Source organism: Camelus ferus, chromosome 8 (genome assembly GCF_009834535.1).
Source record: "Camelus ferus isolate YT-003-E chromosome 8, BCGSAC_Cfer_1.0, whole genome shotgun sequence".
Classification (NCBI taxonomy): domain Eukaryota; kingdom Metazoa; phylum Chordata; class Mammalia; order Artiodactyla; family Camelidae; genus Camelus; species Camelus ferus.
This window is the reverse complement of record NC_045703.1, coordinates 72,983,493-73,002,267: the sequence shown is the minus strand read 5'-3', so window position 1 is coordinate 73,002,267 and position 18,775 is coordinate 72,983,493. Positions and strand designations below refer to the sequence as shown.

Here is an 18,775-nt window from a genome sequence, read left to right as displayed (position 1 = left end):
ACTTCAGTCCAGCTCACAAAAGGTGGTGCGAGAAAAGGAAAAAGCCATCAACCAGGAGGCAGGTACTCGTCCAGCACGACTTCAGCACTTAAGTACCTTTTAGACAGTTTCTCCCTCGGCTCCCGACAGACGTCATGGGCCCCGATCGCTGTTCCCGAAGATCCCATGTAAGAGTCTGGTCCTTTCCCATAAAAGAAAAAGTCCAGGTTAAAGTGCTGCATTATTCCCAAGACGCTACTCGTGATGAGGGCACAGTGCTCAGAGGGGAGGAAGACATCTCTAAGTTCTGGTCCATCGGCTGGACACAGGGCCCTAGGTGGCCTGAGCTATCCAATCGCTACCCTCATAGGTGCTGAGTAACCGGCCTTTATTATTAGAGAGGAAACAGCACAGGTCTTAGTAATAGCCAGAAAGTTCAAATCAGATAAAATGTGTAATTATCATGAATTCAGAACAAAATCCACAGGAGCCTGACCTAAATGGGGAGATAGCAAAATCTTTCAGACACCGCTGACACTGAAAATTTTCTTACACAATCACTGAGAGCAAATGTAATCCAAAGATTCAGAAATAATCTTCCTCTTTTCAGGGCAGCTATGGAATTTTCTTCCCCCAAAATAAATGGCCTATAATTATTAAAACAAAACTTTTGAAGAAAATGAGCTACTAAAACCCCGTGGTGTTTGATACTAATGCTGCAGATATACAAGATCACCGACAGAATGAAAAGGAGACGGAAGCAGCACCGTGACCGTTGGACACTTGGCCTTACAGCCTGGCTCCACCTGTGACCTGCCAGCACCTGCGCGTGAGCTACAGGGCCAGGCTGGCAACAGTACCATCTGCCCATCTACTGCAAGAGTTGTTGCAGATGAAAAGATGATGCAGGCAAAAAGCTTTAAATGCATCCAAATAAAGTAACAATGCTACTAATGATACATGATTTAGGCCTCAGTGCATTAAATCAGCACTGCTGTGCTTCTGTTAACTGTGACATCAGTGAGAAATTTCACACTTGGAAAAACCTTTTGCTTATGAAAACATAGGCCAGGGTAGTAAGTGCTCAAAACCCTCGGCAAACACTGACAGTGTTGTGCATTGCATTAAACAGGCCACAAAACTAACACAATATTCAACATCAAATTATCCTTTTCAGGCAAGTCGCATAAAAGTGAGTTTCATGTTTCTCCCCTATATAAAAGGACCGAGGGTGCAGCAGGCGTGCTGGTGCACTTGAGAGAGCTGGGTCCCTTCTGAACAGCCCCTCTGGGCACTGCCTCTGTCCTCGTGACCTAGATGGAAGCACCGCACAGGAAGTCCTCCTCAGCAAAGACTCAAAAGATTGAACAGAAACACACCTCGTTAACTTCAAGGAAATCCATTCTGGGCCTTTGGATAAATTATGTGCAGAGTGGAAAATGTTCAATTTTAACTCAGTTTTTTCCTTCATTTTGTTTAAAAAAATGTTGTGTTGTATCTTTTGAGCTTTGTTTTAAGAATACTTGCTTCTTCCCACTGGTAAAGATCAAGTCTTGAAAATTTTCAGAATTTTTAATCAGAACACCACATACTTTCAGCTGACTGTATATGAAGTCACACTACACACTTCCCGGGTAATTATCAAGGAACTTCAGTGAGAAGCACCTGCAGCGTGCTGCCCTGGTGGGACCCCGCAGCAGCCGCCCCAGTCATGCCTACTCTGCTCCCTGCAGCCCCAGGGGAAGGAGCAAGCCCCGTCTGCAGACGCTGCGAGACCAGAGCGCTCACACCAGAGACAGAGGGGCACATAGCGAGGCGGTGAGATGGTGGGCGGGAAGGCAGAATGCAGACAGCTCTGTACTTTACGAAGAGTCTTCAAGGAAGCAGGAGCGCGCAGGTGCAGGTGTAACCTGCTCCCGTGGGGGTACTTTGGTGTGAAACAGAAGAAGGGTTAGTGACGTGCCTGGGAGCCCCAATGGCGAGGAGCAGCATCTCACTGGCGCATCCCTCACCAAACCTCATGTTTACTGGTGTCACAGCACTCATAAAACACCTAGAGTGCAGCCTGCAGTCTGATGCAAGGAAACAGCGTCTTGCTTCAAAACTTACTGGTATTATATTAAAAGTCTTTAACGGTATCACATTCTAGTTATTTACAACAGGAATTTCACGAAAAGATTGACTTTTGGCTTCTGAGTGACTCACCATAAGTCGTTTCTATTAAAATTCCCAAGTGGATCAAGGCTCTGACTCAGGTGGCCGTTTACGTGAGAGCCAATCACCTAAGGCTGACTATTCAAGCACAAGGCCGCTGTGCTGCGCTACGCAGAATTCAGAAGACACTTGTACTCGCTACAAATGACACTACTACGTTTGAGAATGTTTATTACCAGCATTCCAATCTTGTTTATAATGTATGGTTATGTTTTAAATACAACTTTCAGTGCTGAGTACCGCGCGGGACAGCCCTGAGGCACACGGCCGCACCTGCAGTGACTGCGGGGGAGACCTCGAGGCAGAGGAAGCCAACTGGGTCCCACAGTCCAAGCCACACTGAGCCGAGGACACGGGGAGCAGGCAGGGACGAGGGCAAAGGGTCAGTTCACAGGGACCAGGCCCTGGCCCGGCCCGAGTGGGGTAGCCTGCGTGAAGAGCACCTCTGGCCCAGGCCAGTCCCGACTACTCCAACCCAACCACCGTGAGAGGCAGGCGCCACCTTGGAAGGCAGTGCCCCGGTGGCAAATCTGTGACAGAAAGTTGTTAAACTCGTGTTAAATGACCGACACTTAACATGGAACAATGACACTACTCAGAAGAAATTTAACTTCAGACACCAAGATGCGTGAAAAGGGGACTTGTTCAACCACAGGTGAGAATCATCTCAAGAGGCAGAGCATGAAGGCCTAGGCCAACAGTACTTCAGATGATCACGGGGAGCGCAGAAGGGCTGATTGAGGAAAGGGAGCGCAGGAAAGATTCGACGTGATTGGAGCGCTGAGCTTACTGCCCATGAGCCGGAGGGGGAGGGGGACCACCGTGCCCAGAGCAGGGATCACATGAAATCGAATTCCAAAGCAGTGCTGATCAAGGGGCTGCACTCCGAGGAGGGTGCGAGGGCCCGAGACTCCAATCAGAGGAGAGAGGGGGCTCGATCGGCAAGGCAGCTTTTTACCTCTACCTCTGGAGGGACGGTGGAAGGTCGGTTTTTTTGGAGGGGGCGGGGGCGGGCCTGCTCTGTGCGCAGTACTGTTGGTGCTGGCCGGGGGTGGCCGGAATGAGTTGGAGAGGAAGATGCCGTCGGAGGCCGGGCGCGGCTGTGGCCGCAGGGCGGCGGGGGTCAGGTCCCCGAGAGACTGCCTGGTGCTGGAGTGCTTGTCCTGACCTGCTAGGCCGTCCTCCTCCTCCTCCTCGTTGTAAGCCACGAGCTTGGCGGTGTACAGGGAGTCGGGGGAGAGGACCTGCGCCTGCAGGTAAGAGGCGGTGCGCTGGGGCGGGGGCGGAGGCGCGGGCCCCGGGGGCGCCTGCGGGAGCGGCTCGTAGCCCTGCGGGAGCGGGGGCCGGCCCAGGCCCGGCTCCTCGGGCTCCAGCAGCCGGCGCTCCGCCTCGTCGTGCTGTCTGCGCCTCTCGGCCTCCAGGCGGCTGTAATACCCTTCTTCCTGTCGCCTCTGTGGGCCGGAGAGACAAAAGCGCAAAGGTCAGAGGGCAGAGGGCGCCAGGGCCACCCCCACTGGCCTTCACAGGTGGGAAAGGACAGCGACAGGGTCCTCGGGACTGGAGGGCGTCCACATAACAACTACCGTGACAGCCGCAGCATGTCACCCGAGGCGCCCGGGCCTCGGGAAAACGGTGGTCCCGCGTGGGGCGAGGCGGGGGCGGACGCGTGCGCGCTGGGTCCCCACGTCACTCCACCAGCTTACCCCTCCCTCTCCCTCTGTTTCTGGCAGCCTGTTGACTTACCTGTTCCCCCCGGGGTTACAGACAAAACCAACCACAACTAGGCTACCCCTGGCTCTAGGGCCAGCCCCTCCGAAGAGCCGCCATCCCGCCATCCGTCTGTCCGGCAGAGCTGCTCCGCTCAGCCCAGGCGAGGGGGCGTGGCCCTGCCCAGGCGAGGGGGGCGTGGCTAGGCCGTCTGGCTTATTTCTAGCTACTCGGAGGGAAATTAATAGGAAACCAAAAGCTGTGAAGAACACGACTCATTTTCCCAAGGTGACAACTAACAAATATGCTTCCCCCAGTTCTTAATTTATATTTCAAATCTTAAACTCCCTGTCAGACAGAAAAGCGGAGAGCCAGGCATTAACAGCAATGACAAGATATTCAAGTATATTTACTGTACATTTTTTCTGACATACATCTGCACAAACTACAGTTGACAGTGTTAAAGTTAATTCAACATGAGAAAAGATAACAGCACAGTTTTGTTAAAGATTGACAGACGTTTCAGAACACAAGAGAAAAGTCAGTCAGAAAGGGAATGAAAATCAAACAATAATCCGCCTTGACTAAGAATGTTTGCTGCAGAACGGAGTAAGAACGGAGTACAATGGATTTTAAATTCAGTCAACCGAAGATAACTTTTAGGGGCCCTGCTGCGTCAGGATTAAAGTCTAAAGTCCTTAGTCCCCATTTCAGCTTGCATGTTGCGCTTTCTCCCTGCCCCTCCACACGCGTGCACACACACGCAGTGAGGACAAGGGTCACAGCCCCGCCCTCTGCGGGAGGAAACCAGGAGTTAAGGCCAGCCTCAATCACGACCCTGAGCCCAATTTCTCATCTTATCTTCCTACTCTATGTTGAGACATCCTGAAGGAAAACATTTTTATCTTATTTTCTACACAAAATAAGTGTTCTCTTACGGTGAGGAATGAAATCCGGAATGAGCTCGGTGGAGATGTCAGGAATCTCAGCACCACACGAGCAACAGCTGCTTGGGAACATTTTAGGCGGAAAATAAAACAGCGTCTTTCAGTCACACTAAGAGCAGATACAGTTATGTGACTGGAAGTGACTTCATCCTACCCCACAAATGAATGATGCATTTTCCTATGACAAAGCAAACCCATCAATTTTGGACATTCTGTATTAAAAATAGGTTATTCAGCTTCTTTTCATACTGAGCACTCAATTATAGAAGTGGTTACCAAAACACAGGCACATCTGACATTATCATGAATTGTGAGCACGCACGTTGGAAAAAAAATCGAGTAACCCTAGTTCCCCAAGTGGAGAGCACCGCCTGGCCTTGGCACATGCGCTCTGCTCCCTGGTGGCAGCCACTGCCTTCGCTGGGGCCCCACGGGGACATGGCAGCCCTGAGTGCCTGGCCTCGGGCGCACACCCCCGGGACGGCAGGAACACAGACACTGCAAGACCCAGCGCAGCGGCTCAAATTCTGGGAATCTGATCTCCTCAGACGGATCGTGACTTCGCAAGATGCAAGGGGAGCCTCACCCTGAAAGCCCGGGCTGCTTGAGAGCCTCAAAGCTGCTCAGATGCAACCGACAGCAGGGTGGCAGGAAGGGGAAACCTCTGTCAGCTGTGGACATCACCCATCTCAGCCCAGGCGTGTGTCCCTAAGTCCTTCACTCCACTCTCATTTACCTGCATCGTCACCTCGCTCTGTCCATGTGTGCCTGACCACTGCGGACCCCGGGAGATCCTATCACAACCGAACGCTTACCCGAAGTTCTCATTTGCACAGGTGGGTGGGGGGTGCTGGGTACGGGTCACTGGACTATTGAAGAAGGAATAAAAGCCGAGTCTCCCCATCAGAAGCTGTGGCCTCACAGAAGGGAGTGACAGAGAAGGTGGGCTTCTCCCACATGTCGTCCAGTGGCAGGCTACCCTCCCCCACACCAAGAGGCCCCACAGGGAGCTGGCAGCCGCGGTTAGAGTCGGGATGACAGCACTTCTCAGATTAGGTCAAATTTGTTGTCATTTTAAAACCAATGAAAAGGACTACTTGAATCTTACAAACCCACAGACGGAAACTGAGTACTAACTCAGAATATTTACCAGGTTACATATTAAGTTAAAATGTCCTCATGTCATGTTTTTTATTAATGTACCATTGACCAGAATGGCGTGATTTCTGGAAATGACCTATTTGAAATAATGTCAACAGACTGTCTTCCTACGTTCCTGTTGCTTCCCGCAGCCCAAACTCAGTGCAAACACCTGGACAAGTGTCACCTGCACAGTGAGCGCGGGACCCCGCCCAGCAAGACCAGAGCGAGCACCGAGGATGCGGCGGAGCAGGCTCCCGGTTCAGGCGTCCGGGGGGCGAGACCCGCGGACGGGGCTCGGCAGGCAGTTCAGGACAGAGGCAGGGGCCAGACCGGCTCACGTCGTGTCCGGGACAAGCGGGGGTGGGGGGAGGGCCCGGCCCTGCTCTGTCCGCACGGCGCACGCGGACTCCTAGCCCTCCGCCCGCACCCGGGGGCGGCGCCCTCACAGGACCACGACCTTTTCCTCGGCGTCGCGCCTCAGCCGCTCCTCGTCCTGGCGCCGCCGCTCCTCCTCGTGCCGGGCCCGCTCCTCCGCCTCCCGCTGCCTCATCTCCTCCAGCTGCTGCTGCCGCCGCCGCTCCTCGTCCTGCAACTGACAGCGCGGCCGTCACGCGCGGCCGCGGGCACCGCGCAGCGCACACGACAGCACGCGCGCGCGCGCGCACACACACACACACACACACACACAGCCGAGGACACCCGGGGCCCGGGGAGGGACGGGGACATGGGACGTCACAGCTCGACAGTTCCACAGGAAGTCACCTAAAACTGCCACCGACGGTGGCTCAGAGCAGGAGGAGCTTGCCCTACACAGTCACATGTCAAACACGATTCCTTAACTTAACAGACCTGGGCAACCAGCCCCTGGGAGTGGACACGGGGAGCCCGGTCTGTGGAACCACCAGACAGACCCACTCAACCACCCGCTCCTCCACCCTTGCTTTAGTTCCCACCACAAAGGTCCAGAAAAATGCTGCCACCCTTGTGGGGTGTGGCAGTGAACCCAGCCTCTCCGTGGGGGTGGGGGGCCTAGGGCTCTCGTGGCAGCACCAGATCCCGGGGACCAGCGGCTGCCTTTCCTCAGAGCTCAGTTTCTAGCCCTCCATCTGCTCCGGCCCTTGGCCACTGTTCCCTCTGGATCCCACCTTGGACTGCAACAATTCCTTCCCAGCTCGGGGACGTCTCCAGACTCTGAGTCACAGAATCCGAACCTGACAGCTGGAAGGAACCTGATTCGAACTTCCTTCTGCGCCAGCTCTGCCGAGGAATCTACCGCTTTGTGTGGACACCTTCGGTGTCGGGGGACCTACCGCCCCCTCCCAAGGCCGCGCGGTCAGGTTTCAGGTGACCGCCAGTCAAGAGCCTTTCTGAACTCCTCACCTGATGGTTCGCTTCCTGTTTTTCATCGCTCAGGGCCTACCTTCTGGAACAATACAGAACACATAACGACACCCCAAACCCGAAGACGCGTCTTCTACCTGGAGGGGCTCTCAGCTCCCCCAGCTTCCTGCTCTCCCTTCTCCACGCACTGCAGGGCCAAGCCCCCTGAGCGACCTGGAGTGAAGAGCGCCCGTGCCCAGAGCAGAGGCGGGCTCTTCCCTGTGGTGCCCGTGTGGCTCAGCTGAGAAAGGGCACCACTGGGCACCCTGCACTACTGGTTCTCAGCACCTGCAGCACCGCACCGCCCGACAGCAACAGGAGGTGGCGCCACATTTCTACAACTAACACAGCCCTGAAGCCACCCAGGTCCGCCTCGCACCCCCGCAGGGCTCCCGGGCGTGACACCCCTCAAGGGTGCCTCAGTATCCACGAATCGCCAGTCTACAAAGCACTCACAGCAAACACAGAAAATGCTGAACTTCTGGATTTGAACCGTTTGAACGTATTTTTTAAAACAAAAACCTAACAACTTCACTCTTGCCTGGTTTCTGTGGAACAAAAACTGTGTCTGGTGGGAAAGTAACAAAAGAACTTGGGTCATTAGGCTTTTTCATGTCAGCAAACAATAAAACATCCTAGAAAAAAAATGAAAATTCCCTTTCCAAGAAGACAAATCAGCTGCGCTCCCTCCTGAGAATACGGAGGTCTAGGCCCAGCAGGAGGTTAGGGTGAGTCGCTTTTAGGGCTTCTGTGGCAGGAGTAGAGGCTGATGACTAAGAATCAGGGACGCAGTCGGGGGCCCTGCTCTGTGAAAGCGCACAGAGGGCCGTCCTCCCTGAGGGACATACAGCCGACAGTGGACGGGCTTGTCAGGGATTCTGGAGTCATCAGCAAAAATTATGAGGAGTAACACCCAAATTAAAAAAAACAGATAAATAAAACAGCAGCTGGTAATATTAAACACCTACAGAAAAGGAATTTATGGAAGAATGTAACACTGCATGAGTGCAGTAGGTTTTCTGTGACCCAATAAAGTACAAACTAACTTCACAGTTATACTTTCCAAACCTAATGGAAAACAAGTTCTCAGCAGGAAGAACAGCATGCACTGAAATAGCCAATTCGTTCTTCTAAGTGGGTGTGTAATTTTAAGAAATCAGAACAATTACAATTCTCATCATTACAGCTATAGAATTCCACCTTATAAATCTATACACAAGCATTTTCTCTTAAAAACCTTCATTCTTCTAAATCTGGACGGTGGTAGGCAAGGAGCCATCTCCTCGTGCTCAGGTTACTGGTTACGATCTTTAAAGTCAGGCAGCTGAGCCGGCACTATTATAATTGAGGCAGTGTCTTCCCACTTCGATAACCTGTTTCCTATATTTTCATTTTTAAAACAGATTGTTTTGTTCTTCAAAAATATGCTGCTTTACTCAAAAAAAAAAAAAAGCATTAATGAGAGAAAAGAGAATCTCTAAATTTACTCCAAGTACTAGCTCCAGATGGCACACTGAGCTACGCGGTCTGCCCACACCTCACAACCGCTGAAGGGCACCGAGGTCGGAGCTGCAGTGACGAGACGGTGACAGACTGTCTGCACTGACCCTGAGGTTCAATGACAGGAGAGAGCTCCCTGTTTTACACCAAGGAGGGTTAGTTACTGCTCTCGAAGCCGTCTTGGGAGAGGTTCTACTCGGGGACACATCTGAATAGATACAATAATCATTCTTACAGAATAATCAAGACACCCCGGACCAAAGGTATTCGCACCAAGTACTGCCCTGGGATTGCAAAAGCCGCGCGGTAACCTTGAACCAAGGTTCTGCTGCCCTGGGGCAGTCCACGTTTCCAAGAAAGGTACTTTCAGATGTAACAAAAGAAAGTATGCTGAGATTTGTTCCTATCTGTTTATATCTTTGTGCCACAGAAATACACTAACTTGCGTATTTAATTTATAACAGAAATCCCACTAAGGGAGACAGGCAGCCCGCCTCACACCCCTGGGGCTGTCCCCGACATAAGCAGGTGAGCTCTGTGTTCCAGCCCCACGCGCAGCCATGCTGGTTTTACTGCGAGCCTTCCTGCTCCTAGAGGGACACTGCGGCTTCCTGCAGGGGGGCGGGGCCTGCCCCTCCGCCGTGGTACTCCCGGCAGAGCGTCTGCCGCCCGAGGCCCTGGAGGCACAGCTCTCACTCAGCTTCCCACGAATTCTCGCTTAAAGTTTTTATAAAGCTTTTAATTCAGCTGCTTCCTTGCCTGGGATGCCCAATTTCCACAGCCCCGCGTCAGGACCAGACAGGGAGGCCGCCTACAGGGTCACGGAAGACACCGCCTCTCAGCTTTACCCAAAGGGGAGGGATTTTTCCCGAGATGTCAGGCCACCCGAGTCGGAAGACCAGCCAGCAAAATGGTCACAAGCCAAAGCTGAGCCAACTGGGAGATGACGAGGTCACATAAATTCCTACTTGAAAGACAGTTCATTCACACAACAGTCTTGTGAGCAGCAGACGTTTCTGTGAGGGGCACTGAATCCGAACCCAGAGGATTCTGGTTGGAGTCTGGACTCTCACTACCTGACTTGGAGCGGGTGTTTCTGAAATGCCAGGCGTGCCCTCCTCGTCCACCCACGTCACAGGCTGTTAGGAAGAGAGGGTCACATGTGCTTACTTGGCCGGCCAGAGCAATGAAGGCATGGGTCCAGTCCCGCCCTGGGCAGAGGACCAGCCAGGTGAGCGGGCAAGGCTGGTGGGGGGGGCCCGGCCCGGGGAGGCGCCCTGAAGGCTCCAGGAAGACTCAGAAGCGAGCGATTCGGCAGGAAATGACGGGGGCTCAGGCTGGGGTGGGTCTAGATGGTCAGGTTCTGAGAAAGATGGTAAATTTCTCCACAGAGAGAAAAAGGGGTTTTGGTGACGAAGGTTTTAGACTGAGCAATGAAGAGTCAAGTGGACGGGGAAGGCTGGAGGTCGTGGGGTGGGGCTGGGGGCGCGTGGGAGTATGAGGAGTCTCGTCCCACCCCAGGAGCCAGACCGATGTGGGTGCCCGACACTGGGGGCCCGGAGGGACAGCCAGGGAGCTTCAGCGTCTCTGCAGCTCGCGGCTCTCACGTGGGAGGAGACCTGTCTCATTCATCCACTGTCACCAAAATTTGTGTGGCTGAGCCTAAGAAAACCCCTACAAAGTGCACAGGAGTGTCGTGAACACGTGGGCACTTGTGTGCACGGTCCCCCTCGTCTCAAGGATGGGCTGGTGCCTGCCAGAGGAGCTTCCGGCCACAGAGCCACGCATTCAGGCCTAACAAGAGCTCTGTGGTGATATTAGTGTTCACTGGAGAATTAGGCTATGAAATGCTGAAAATGTGCTGGTTAAGTCAGTGTTAACACTCAAAATAATTCTCTTTTAAAGAAAGAAAAGCTCTGAGCTATCCCTCTGAAATACGAATCTCAGCACCACCCCGTCCTTCCACGCCGGTGCGAATCTGTCGCACAAGCCCACGTGCACGAGCCCCTGGGGCCCCCTCCAGGCCACGGCCCCCGGCTGGCTCTGGCGCACCCCGCACTCTGAGCGGGCACACGGCAGAGGAAGACGTGGATGGAACTGATCGGTACTGCCAGCACCCACTGTGCGGACCACCTAGTACACACAGAAGTAGCGGGAGAAACAGATACTTCTTTTCTCAGTACCACGTGGGAAAAACGTAAAGCTTGGAAAACATCCCTTTGAGTCATCGGGGAGGGGAGATGTTTTCAAGAGAGGTTTCCCTTTGGCGTGGCACTGCCAACATGCTATTTAAATTGAAAAAACAAACAAACAAACAAAAAAGGAGGGCTGTTATTTGGTGAAAAGGCCATTAAAGTCAAACCTGGATTCAGGGATTTGTCTAAGTATTGTCAGTCAGCAGACAGATTTGTATCATTTAAAAGCTGGCTAACAACACATGCTGATATGAAGTTGATACAAATGTACCAATGAGAACACGTGTCTGGCAGGTGACAGAGATACAGTAGTCAAGCATAGAGGGCACCAACCGACTGACCCAGTCTCCCCAATACTGACGTTAAACATGCAGAATGCGACCTCAAGTATCTATCGGCAATGAACTAGGCTAAAATCAAGTTAGGTATTATTAAAGGAAACAGAATAAATGTTTACTGGAAATCCCCTTTCTCTCCCAACAGACAGTTAATCTTAGTTGTTGCACCATGTCAGTACCAGGTGAACTAGATTTCTAACAATGAATATTTAAAATGTGTTTTCAATTTAACAGGGATGAAACAGATTGCTTCTTGCAAAATTCCTCTCATCTGCTCCTGTCTTTACGAGTATGTAAGAATATACAGTAGTGAATTTTATGACTAAAACTGAGTAAAGGTCAAAACCATAAACAAACAATAAGTAACACTTAAACAAAGAAAACCAAAGAATAACTAAATCTAAACACATTCAAAGGCATGCTTCTAGAGTCAGGGAACCATGTATCCTGATCTAGGCCACCCCTAAGAACCAGATCTACTGACAACATAAAACCACCACCACCAAAAAAAAAAAAAAAAAAAAAAAAAAAATCAAGACAGAAAAAAAGGACCCAAGGGAAAGAAACAAGAACATACCAAATCTAGAACAGAGATTGCTGGCAGAGCAGTCTGCTGCAGGCAACAGAGAAGGAAAAAAGAAAGACGCAGTGTGAACAAAAGGGCAGTTTAGACCTGTTTCCCGCCGCCAGCTTGTCTGCTGTTCTCATGCTTCACCTGTTTCGAAGGCAACCCAACGAGAAAAGTAAAGAGCCACAGACTGATTTCCAGTCCTCAGAAACAGAAATGGCCTCGTGAGTTTCATCATTAAGACTCGCAGAAACTGAGAAAAGTGAACCCTCCCTTAGCTCTCTTATTTGGAGACTAAGATACGCATCTTAATACAATTAATGGTAAATACACATATTTTAATTGAATTATCATAAAAAATTTCCAAATATCGTAATTCATACTAACAGGCTTTGAAATATTCAGTGTTTTAACCATTTGGAAAAACTGACAGACCTTCAGTAAAAATTTAGTCTTCAGAGAAAAGAATATTTATAGCAATAGTGCAGGGTGGTCTCTAACTTTCCACTCTCGTTGGGATACAGTTATAACAATAAACATCAGTATGTCCACTCGTTTACCACGAAGGTCGGCTTCAGACTCAGAGCTAAGACTGCAGGAGGGCAGCTGTGGGCGAGACACGGCCACGGCCTGGGGCCACCTGCAACGCGCCTGCTGGGATACCAGCGGAGCAGCAGGTCACTGCGCTCACCACCAGCGCACGGCAGCCATGTACAGCGCCGGACAGTGTGCTGGCCGCAGGGGCACAGCTCTGAGAGCTCTTACACTGAAAGCAGTTATCTATCAAACAGCTGCTCCTTCCAACACAACAGTGCTGGTGGGAAGTGCGGTCGTTCTTGAGGAGGTGTGCAGCTGATGCCTTGGACAATACTAACAAAACAAGGTGACAGTGAACATTTAGCCCTTTAAGTAACTTGTGTGTGGTGACACTTCAGGAAAACAATTCACAGAGCAAAGTGAAAGGGGGTCACTGCTGGTTCTAGGCCTCACTGATAATTACCAAAGACTGAATTTCACCATGAGGTAGAAAGACTGAAGTATCTGACGTGGCAGCTGCCTGTTGAGGTCTCTAGCACAGACCGCATCAAAGGTGGCGTCAGAAACAAACTCCAAGACAAAGAGGACATGCTCTCTGCTGTCTCTTCTCAGAATATTGCATTGTATTAAAAAAGAAAACCCACTAAATGGCCAATAGCTCTTGCAAATTATTACTGATAAATGCTTCTCTGTCAACAGTTCTCTTGATAGGGTAACAAAAAATCTTAAATTTGGCATTTTAACAATCTACTGCATTCAACTAATATAAATTTTACTTTTCTTCTTACATTTGAGACAAAAAGAAACTATTTTTGTAGTACGAAGAAATATGAATAAAATCCTGAGTTTTCAGTATGTCTACTATTGCTGTAACTAGTAATTTATAAATACTTGCTTCATCAACTGACCAACTCCTGCGGAGGCTCGATTTCCGGGAACGACAGCAGACCTTGCCCTGCCGGCCTGGACGGCCTCCTGCCCTACCACGGGCGCCAATAATCAAGACCAGGGTCCGCCCGCTGGCGCAGTGCAGCCGCCGGCCAGTCCGGGGGTGGGGGGTGTGTGTGGGGGGGGGGGGCGGCCGGCCTGCGTCAGCAGCAAAGCTGGGCAGCTGAGGGTCTGTACGTACGGCCCCAAGCCGGAGACAGTTACCATCTGGCCCTTTGAGGAAAGACTGCCAACCCCTGATCAGATTATGACCAGCCACGAGCTTGTTTCTCAAGTGCCAGTGAGGACAGAGACGGGTGTGAGCGGAACCACCTGAGCTGTGCGTGCGTCTCAGGACCACCAGCCTCCCAGCTGCTTCCTCTAGAGGAAGCGGCACGGGGACACGGGATGCCCCGCGCTGGGCCCGCCCCCCCGCACGCCCCCCCCCTCCCGCCCCGCAGGGCAGCTGGGGCCCAGGCCGCGCCAGCTCCCCCTTTACCCTGGCTCTCCGCTCGGCCTCCAGGCGCTGCATGAGCAGCAGCGTGTCCACGTCGTCGTCCTCCTCCTCCTCGTCGTCCTCGTCCTTCTGCTTGGACTCCTGCAGCCGCTTCTGAAACTGCCACTCCAGCATGAGCTTGCGCAGCCGGTCGCTCTCCTCGGCCGAGCGCTCAGGCTTGGCCTGCAGCTCCCGGATCTCCTGGCTCAGCATGTCCACGATGTGCATCTGCTGCTGCTTCTCCAGCTTCTCCCGGGCGTCCCGCTTCCAGGGGTCAGGGGACAGGCTGTCCCCCGCTGACAGCTCCTCCTTGCTGATGGTGATGTACTGCAGGTCCCTGCGCTCGATGGTGCGCGGCTGCTGCTGCGGCTGCAGCTCGCGGATGACCGTCTCCGGGGGCCGCGGGAGGGCGGCGGGCCTCTCGGGACGGGCGGGCGGCGCGGCCGTGGGGGACAGCGGCGCGGGGTTCAGCGCCTGGGCGCGCATCTGGCCCAGTCTCCGCTCCTGCTCGCGCCGCTTGCGCTCCCGCTCCTCTTCCAGGCGCGCCTTCTCCTTCTCGTACCAGCGCTGGTGCTCCTCCCGCTTCTTGCGCTCCGCGGCCGCCTGGGCGGAAGGCGGTGCGACCTGGCTGGCAGGCGGGGGCGGCAGTGGCAGGTCCAGGGGGACCCCGTCCAACTCGGCGGGGAAGTGCGCGGGGGGCGGCGGGGGCGGCGGGGGCAGGTCTGTCCGCATGGGCGGGGGCTGCGCAGCCGCAGGGGTCTTCCAGCGCCCGGGACCACTCTTTGTGAGGGTGGAGGCGGGCGTGCCCGACTTGGAGGAGGGGTCCAGGTGCTCCTGGCTGGATGCACTGGAGCCCAGCGAGGAGCTGGGGTTCACCCACAGGTCGCTGTCAGACTTGCGGTCTGCGAGGGCCTCCATCCTGTGCGGCTCCAGGTGGTAAGTTGAGTCCTCCCGAAGCTCTTCCTGGGAGCGGGCCACACGCTGGAAGAGAACGGACAACGCTTACGTGCCGCACGCAGCACAGGCACTAGCTCATAAACACTGCATCTCAGGAGAAGAACGACTCGGAAAACGGGGAAGCGAGCGTGCAGAACAGAGGCTGAGGCTGCCCACGCACGACGGCGCGGGACGCCACCTTCCCAGAGGACGTCTCCATCTGTCGAGGGAAAGCCGAACTCTCCGCGTCACTGCAGAGACAGGCGCGCAAGAACTCACGCACCCCATCTGCACTCAGCCCTGCACCAGACACGGGCCTGCCGTCCAAAGAGGACTCATTTAGTCAAGGGCGTGAACAGCGACAAGGATGACGTGTCTGCCGTGAAGTTCTAACCATTACTGAGGATGATTGTCGAATCCTAACCACGCGGCCCTCCCACAACTCTGAGCTCCGCCAGTGACGACCGGTTCCCGGGGCCCTGAGACAGGACCGGCACCACGGTCTCCGCCAGGCTGAGAAAGGTAGGAACACCGGGTATAAACCCGCTGGACATCGTCTTCTGTGTGTGACACAGGAATGAACACACGTTCCTCAAAGGGCTAGTCTGAAGTCTGAAAAACGGCACGTCTGAAAGTAGTTTAATATAATAGAAAATCACCCACTTCGGAGTCTCAGCCATTTTCCCTGCCTGGTTAATGAACAGAAATTGACACCGCCCACCTGAAAAATAATTTCCTTTTCCTTAAAATACAAACTGAGAACAAAAAAAATGAAGAATCACTTGAAAAAACAGTAGCCTAACAGAAAAATGAAACATGTACTTCTAGCATTCTTACGGCTCTACTACGTGCACGGAAACAGTTTTTCAATTGCTGGGCATTCAACCTACAGCCCAAATAAAAGCATTATAAATTCCCTGCTATCTGTAGAGCAGATACTTCTATAGTATAAAATTTGGAGACTCATGCCTTCAGATACACACCTGCTCACCTTCTCAGTCCAGTGACTCCTGAAGCATCCCTCCGCCTTCCTTGAAGACCTCATCTCACTGCTGGTGCCCAATCACTGCACCCCACCCTCCATGAGCCCCGTCAAGTTCGTGGTCAGTTTCGCATCCACGTAAGTGACCCTTCAACATGCTGGCCCCTCGTCTCCCTGCCCCCTCTCCCAGTGATTATCCATGTGGTGAGGCAGAAGCAACCTGCACTCAGCACATCTGTGCTGCTTAACAACATCACTCCCATAAAAGAGGAGAAACGGTGTGGACGTCCGTGGCACGTGGGGACAGACCATCCTAAGGGCTAACAGTGCGCCCGACACCTGGACTTCCCGCAGGTCCCCCTCGCCGCCACTCACACCGTCTCCCAGGAAGGAGTCCCTTCTCCGCCTCCCACCCTCCCAGGCTCAGTCACAACCATCTCCCGTCTAAGGTCTCTTCCCACCACTCTAATCCAAGGGGGGTTTTCTCCCAGAATTTGCTGTCTGGGACATGTACTCGTTATATACTCTAGACAGTACCCACTTGAAGCAAACATTTAATTTCTTTCCCTGATCTTCCACAGCGTTAACTTTCAAAAAAGGGAACTGCATCTGATAATGTTCCCAGGTCAACTAGCCATGCTGACATTCCTTCTCCACCAACTTGGATAAAACCCTGGTTCCTTAGCTTCTCCCAGAAAGCCCTGCCACGTTGTCACCCTGCCTTTCCAGCCTGGAATCCTGCCACTTCCTCCCCCACCCAGTTCCTCCCCCGGAGCACAGGAGCCTCTGGTCCAAACATCCCTCTCCAAGCCTCACCCCAGGGTCAGAAGAGCTTTTTTGTTCGGGCAGCTGTAGTGTACATGGGAGCCCAGGCTGCAGTCGCACTCGCACTGGGATTGCGAATGGGCTCCCCCACCCTCCCCCGGCGAGGACACCGAGGGAGGGCTCCGCAACCCTCCCCCGGTGGGGACACTGAGAGCTGGCTCTGCCACCCTCACCGATGGGGACCAGCACATCCTATGCTGTCCTTCAGTCTCAGCTCCTTTCCCACCCGCACCTTCAGCTTCACATGCGGGGCCGCAGTCACCTCTGGGTCCCCAGGACTCAGAACAGCTCCTGATAGGAACAAAGTGCAGCAGATGTGGTCCTGGTCCTCACGTCTCACTTCCGGAATCAGTGAACCCTGCCTTACTGACCATAATTACACTTTAACGTGACCGACATCTCCCTATCCAACACGAAGAGGACAAAGAACCCCTTTTCACAGTATGCGTTCTGCCCCATCCCTTCTTTTCCTCAGGGAACCAGGAAAACCATGAAGGAAAGGAGGAACTCTGTCTGTAGTGGCGCTACTCTACAGGAAACACCAGAGTGTCTCAGAAGCCACTCAGCTCCTCCCCACCCGTCAGGTCCCAGGGACAGCAGGGGACGCTCACCTGGATGGCGAGGCTGGAGTGATCACTGTCTGTGCGCATGTGCGGCTTTTCCTCGTAACTTGGCCACTGGTTCTGAGGAGGAGCCGCGCGGTCCTGGGACCTGGAGGCGGGGAAGGTGAAGTACTCCCTGGTGGACGTCTGCGTGGGGACGGGGTAGGCCTCCGGCCGGGGCGCAGGGGGCTCCTCCTGCAAGACGGGAAGGAGAAGCGAGCTTTCTGCAGTCTGTACAGTAGATTCACTTACTTTCCAATGATCTGTTTTAAAATATGTACGTTTAAAAACCGTGTTCAAAATTAAAAGTGTGATCCTACACTGAGAATAATAAAAAACATTTTATTTTGCCCAGTCTTATTAATTTAAAGCTAATTTACCTATTATGTTAAAAAGAAAAAAACCCAAACACTCAGGAATCATAAACAATGCTAGCCGCGAGAGGACATTTCACTAGACGACGTGGGCCTGACTCCGGGGGACCTGAGGGCTTGGGGCCGCGACACCCGCACTCATCTCGGACCTCAGCACAGAGGTTCCCAGTGGAGACGGATGTTATCTTGGCTGCTGTTCCAGGCGCATATGCACTTTTCCCGCCAGGACTGGGAGGCTGATCTGTTGGTAGGAGACAGAAAAGAAAGTTTAATATTAAACACACCAACCCCAGAGTGCCCCCTCTCTCCAGCTGTGACCACGCCCGTCCCCAGGGAGCTCAAGGCGGGAGGGGAGGCCCAGACCCCTCTCACTTGCGACGTTGGGGCTGGAGCGGTGGTCAGCTCTGTTCTTCATCAGCCTGTCATCGCCGGGCAGCTTCTTTGGTTCGCTGTATTCCGCCCAAGGCAGCTGAGGGCTCTCAGGTGACCCGTTTTGAGCTGAATTACTATAGAGCTCAAAGCCTTCACTCTTTGGTCGGGGTTTACCTGATCCACGCCGATCTGAAACTGAAATCAAAATGCATTCACGATCTGCTCATTCGGTCAAGATTTCATCTTAAACACCCTGTTCAGTTTTAAAAGAAAGATGAATCTATAAACATTTAAAATTTCATAAGCAAGAATTTGTTTTTACCAGGAGAAATGAGGTGATTTCTACATAAGAGTAAAGCCTTCTAAAGAATTTCGAAGTTTTCAAATAAAGCAACATTTAAGCGGCACCAATGAGAAAGTCTCCTTCAAAGCTGATTTTCTCATAAGCTTACCTGTTCTAAGTAACAAGACTACTTTTGAAGTAGAATTTTTTAACTGGAACATCAACACACTTCCTTCCCTTTGTAAAACATGCATGGATTCTTTTAATCACTCAGGGCTGTCGCCCTGCACGGCCATCATCCGACGTGACTACTCCTTTACTGTTCGGGTTTCCTTATCTTCTTCCTCGATGACCCTGATGTACCTAACAGTTTCCCTCACTGATTCCTAACTCATCATCCAGTCTGCTTCCTTTCAATGACTATAACCTGAGAAATCAGACAACCCATGTGTTAAGCACGATGTCATGAA

General features: G+C 52.7%; 1 protein-coding gene across 1 annotated transcript in view; it reads right to left on the bottom strand.

The window, feature by feature from the left end:
• The window catches only part of AFDN (afadin, adherens junction formation factor), a 122,463-nt gene that overhangs the window by 2,680 nt on the left and 101,008 nt on the right, over positions 1–18,775 (bottom strand). Inside the window, 7 exon segments of the mRNA XM_032485369.1 lie at positions 97–181; positions 3,362–3,644; positions 6,448–6,576; positions 13,935–14,912; positions 17,286–17,471; positions 17,800–17,891; positions 18,023–18,217. Of these exon segments, the coding sequence (XP_032341260.1) occupies positions 97–181; positions 3,362–3,644; positions 6,448–6,576; positions 13,935–14,912; positions 17,286–17,471; positions 17,800–17,891; positions 18,023–18,217 (1,948 nt within the window).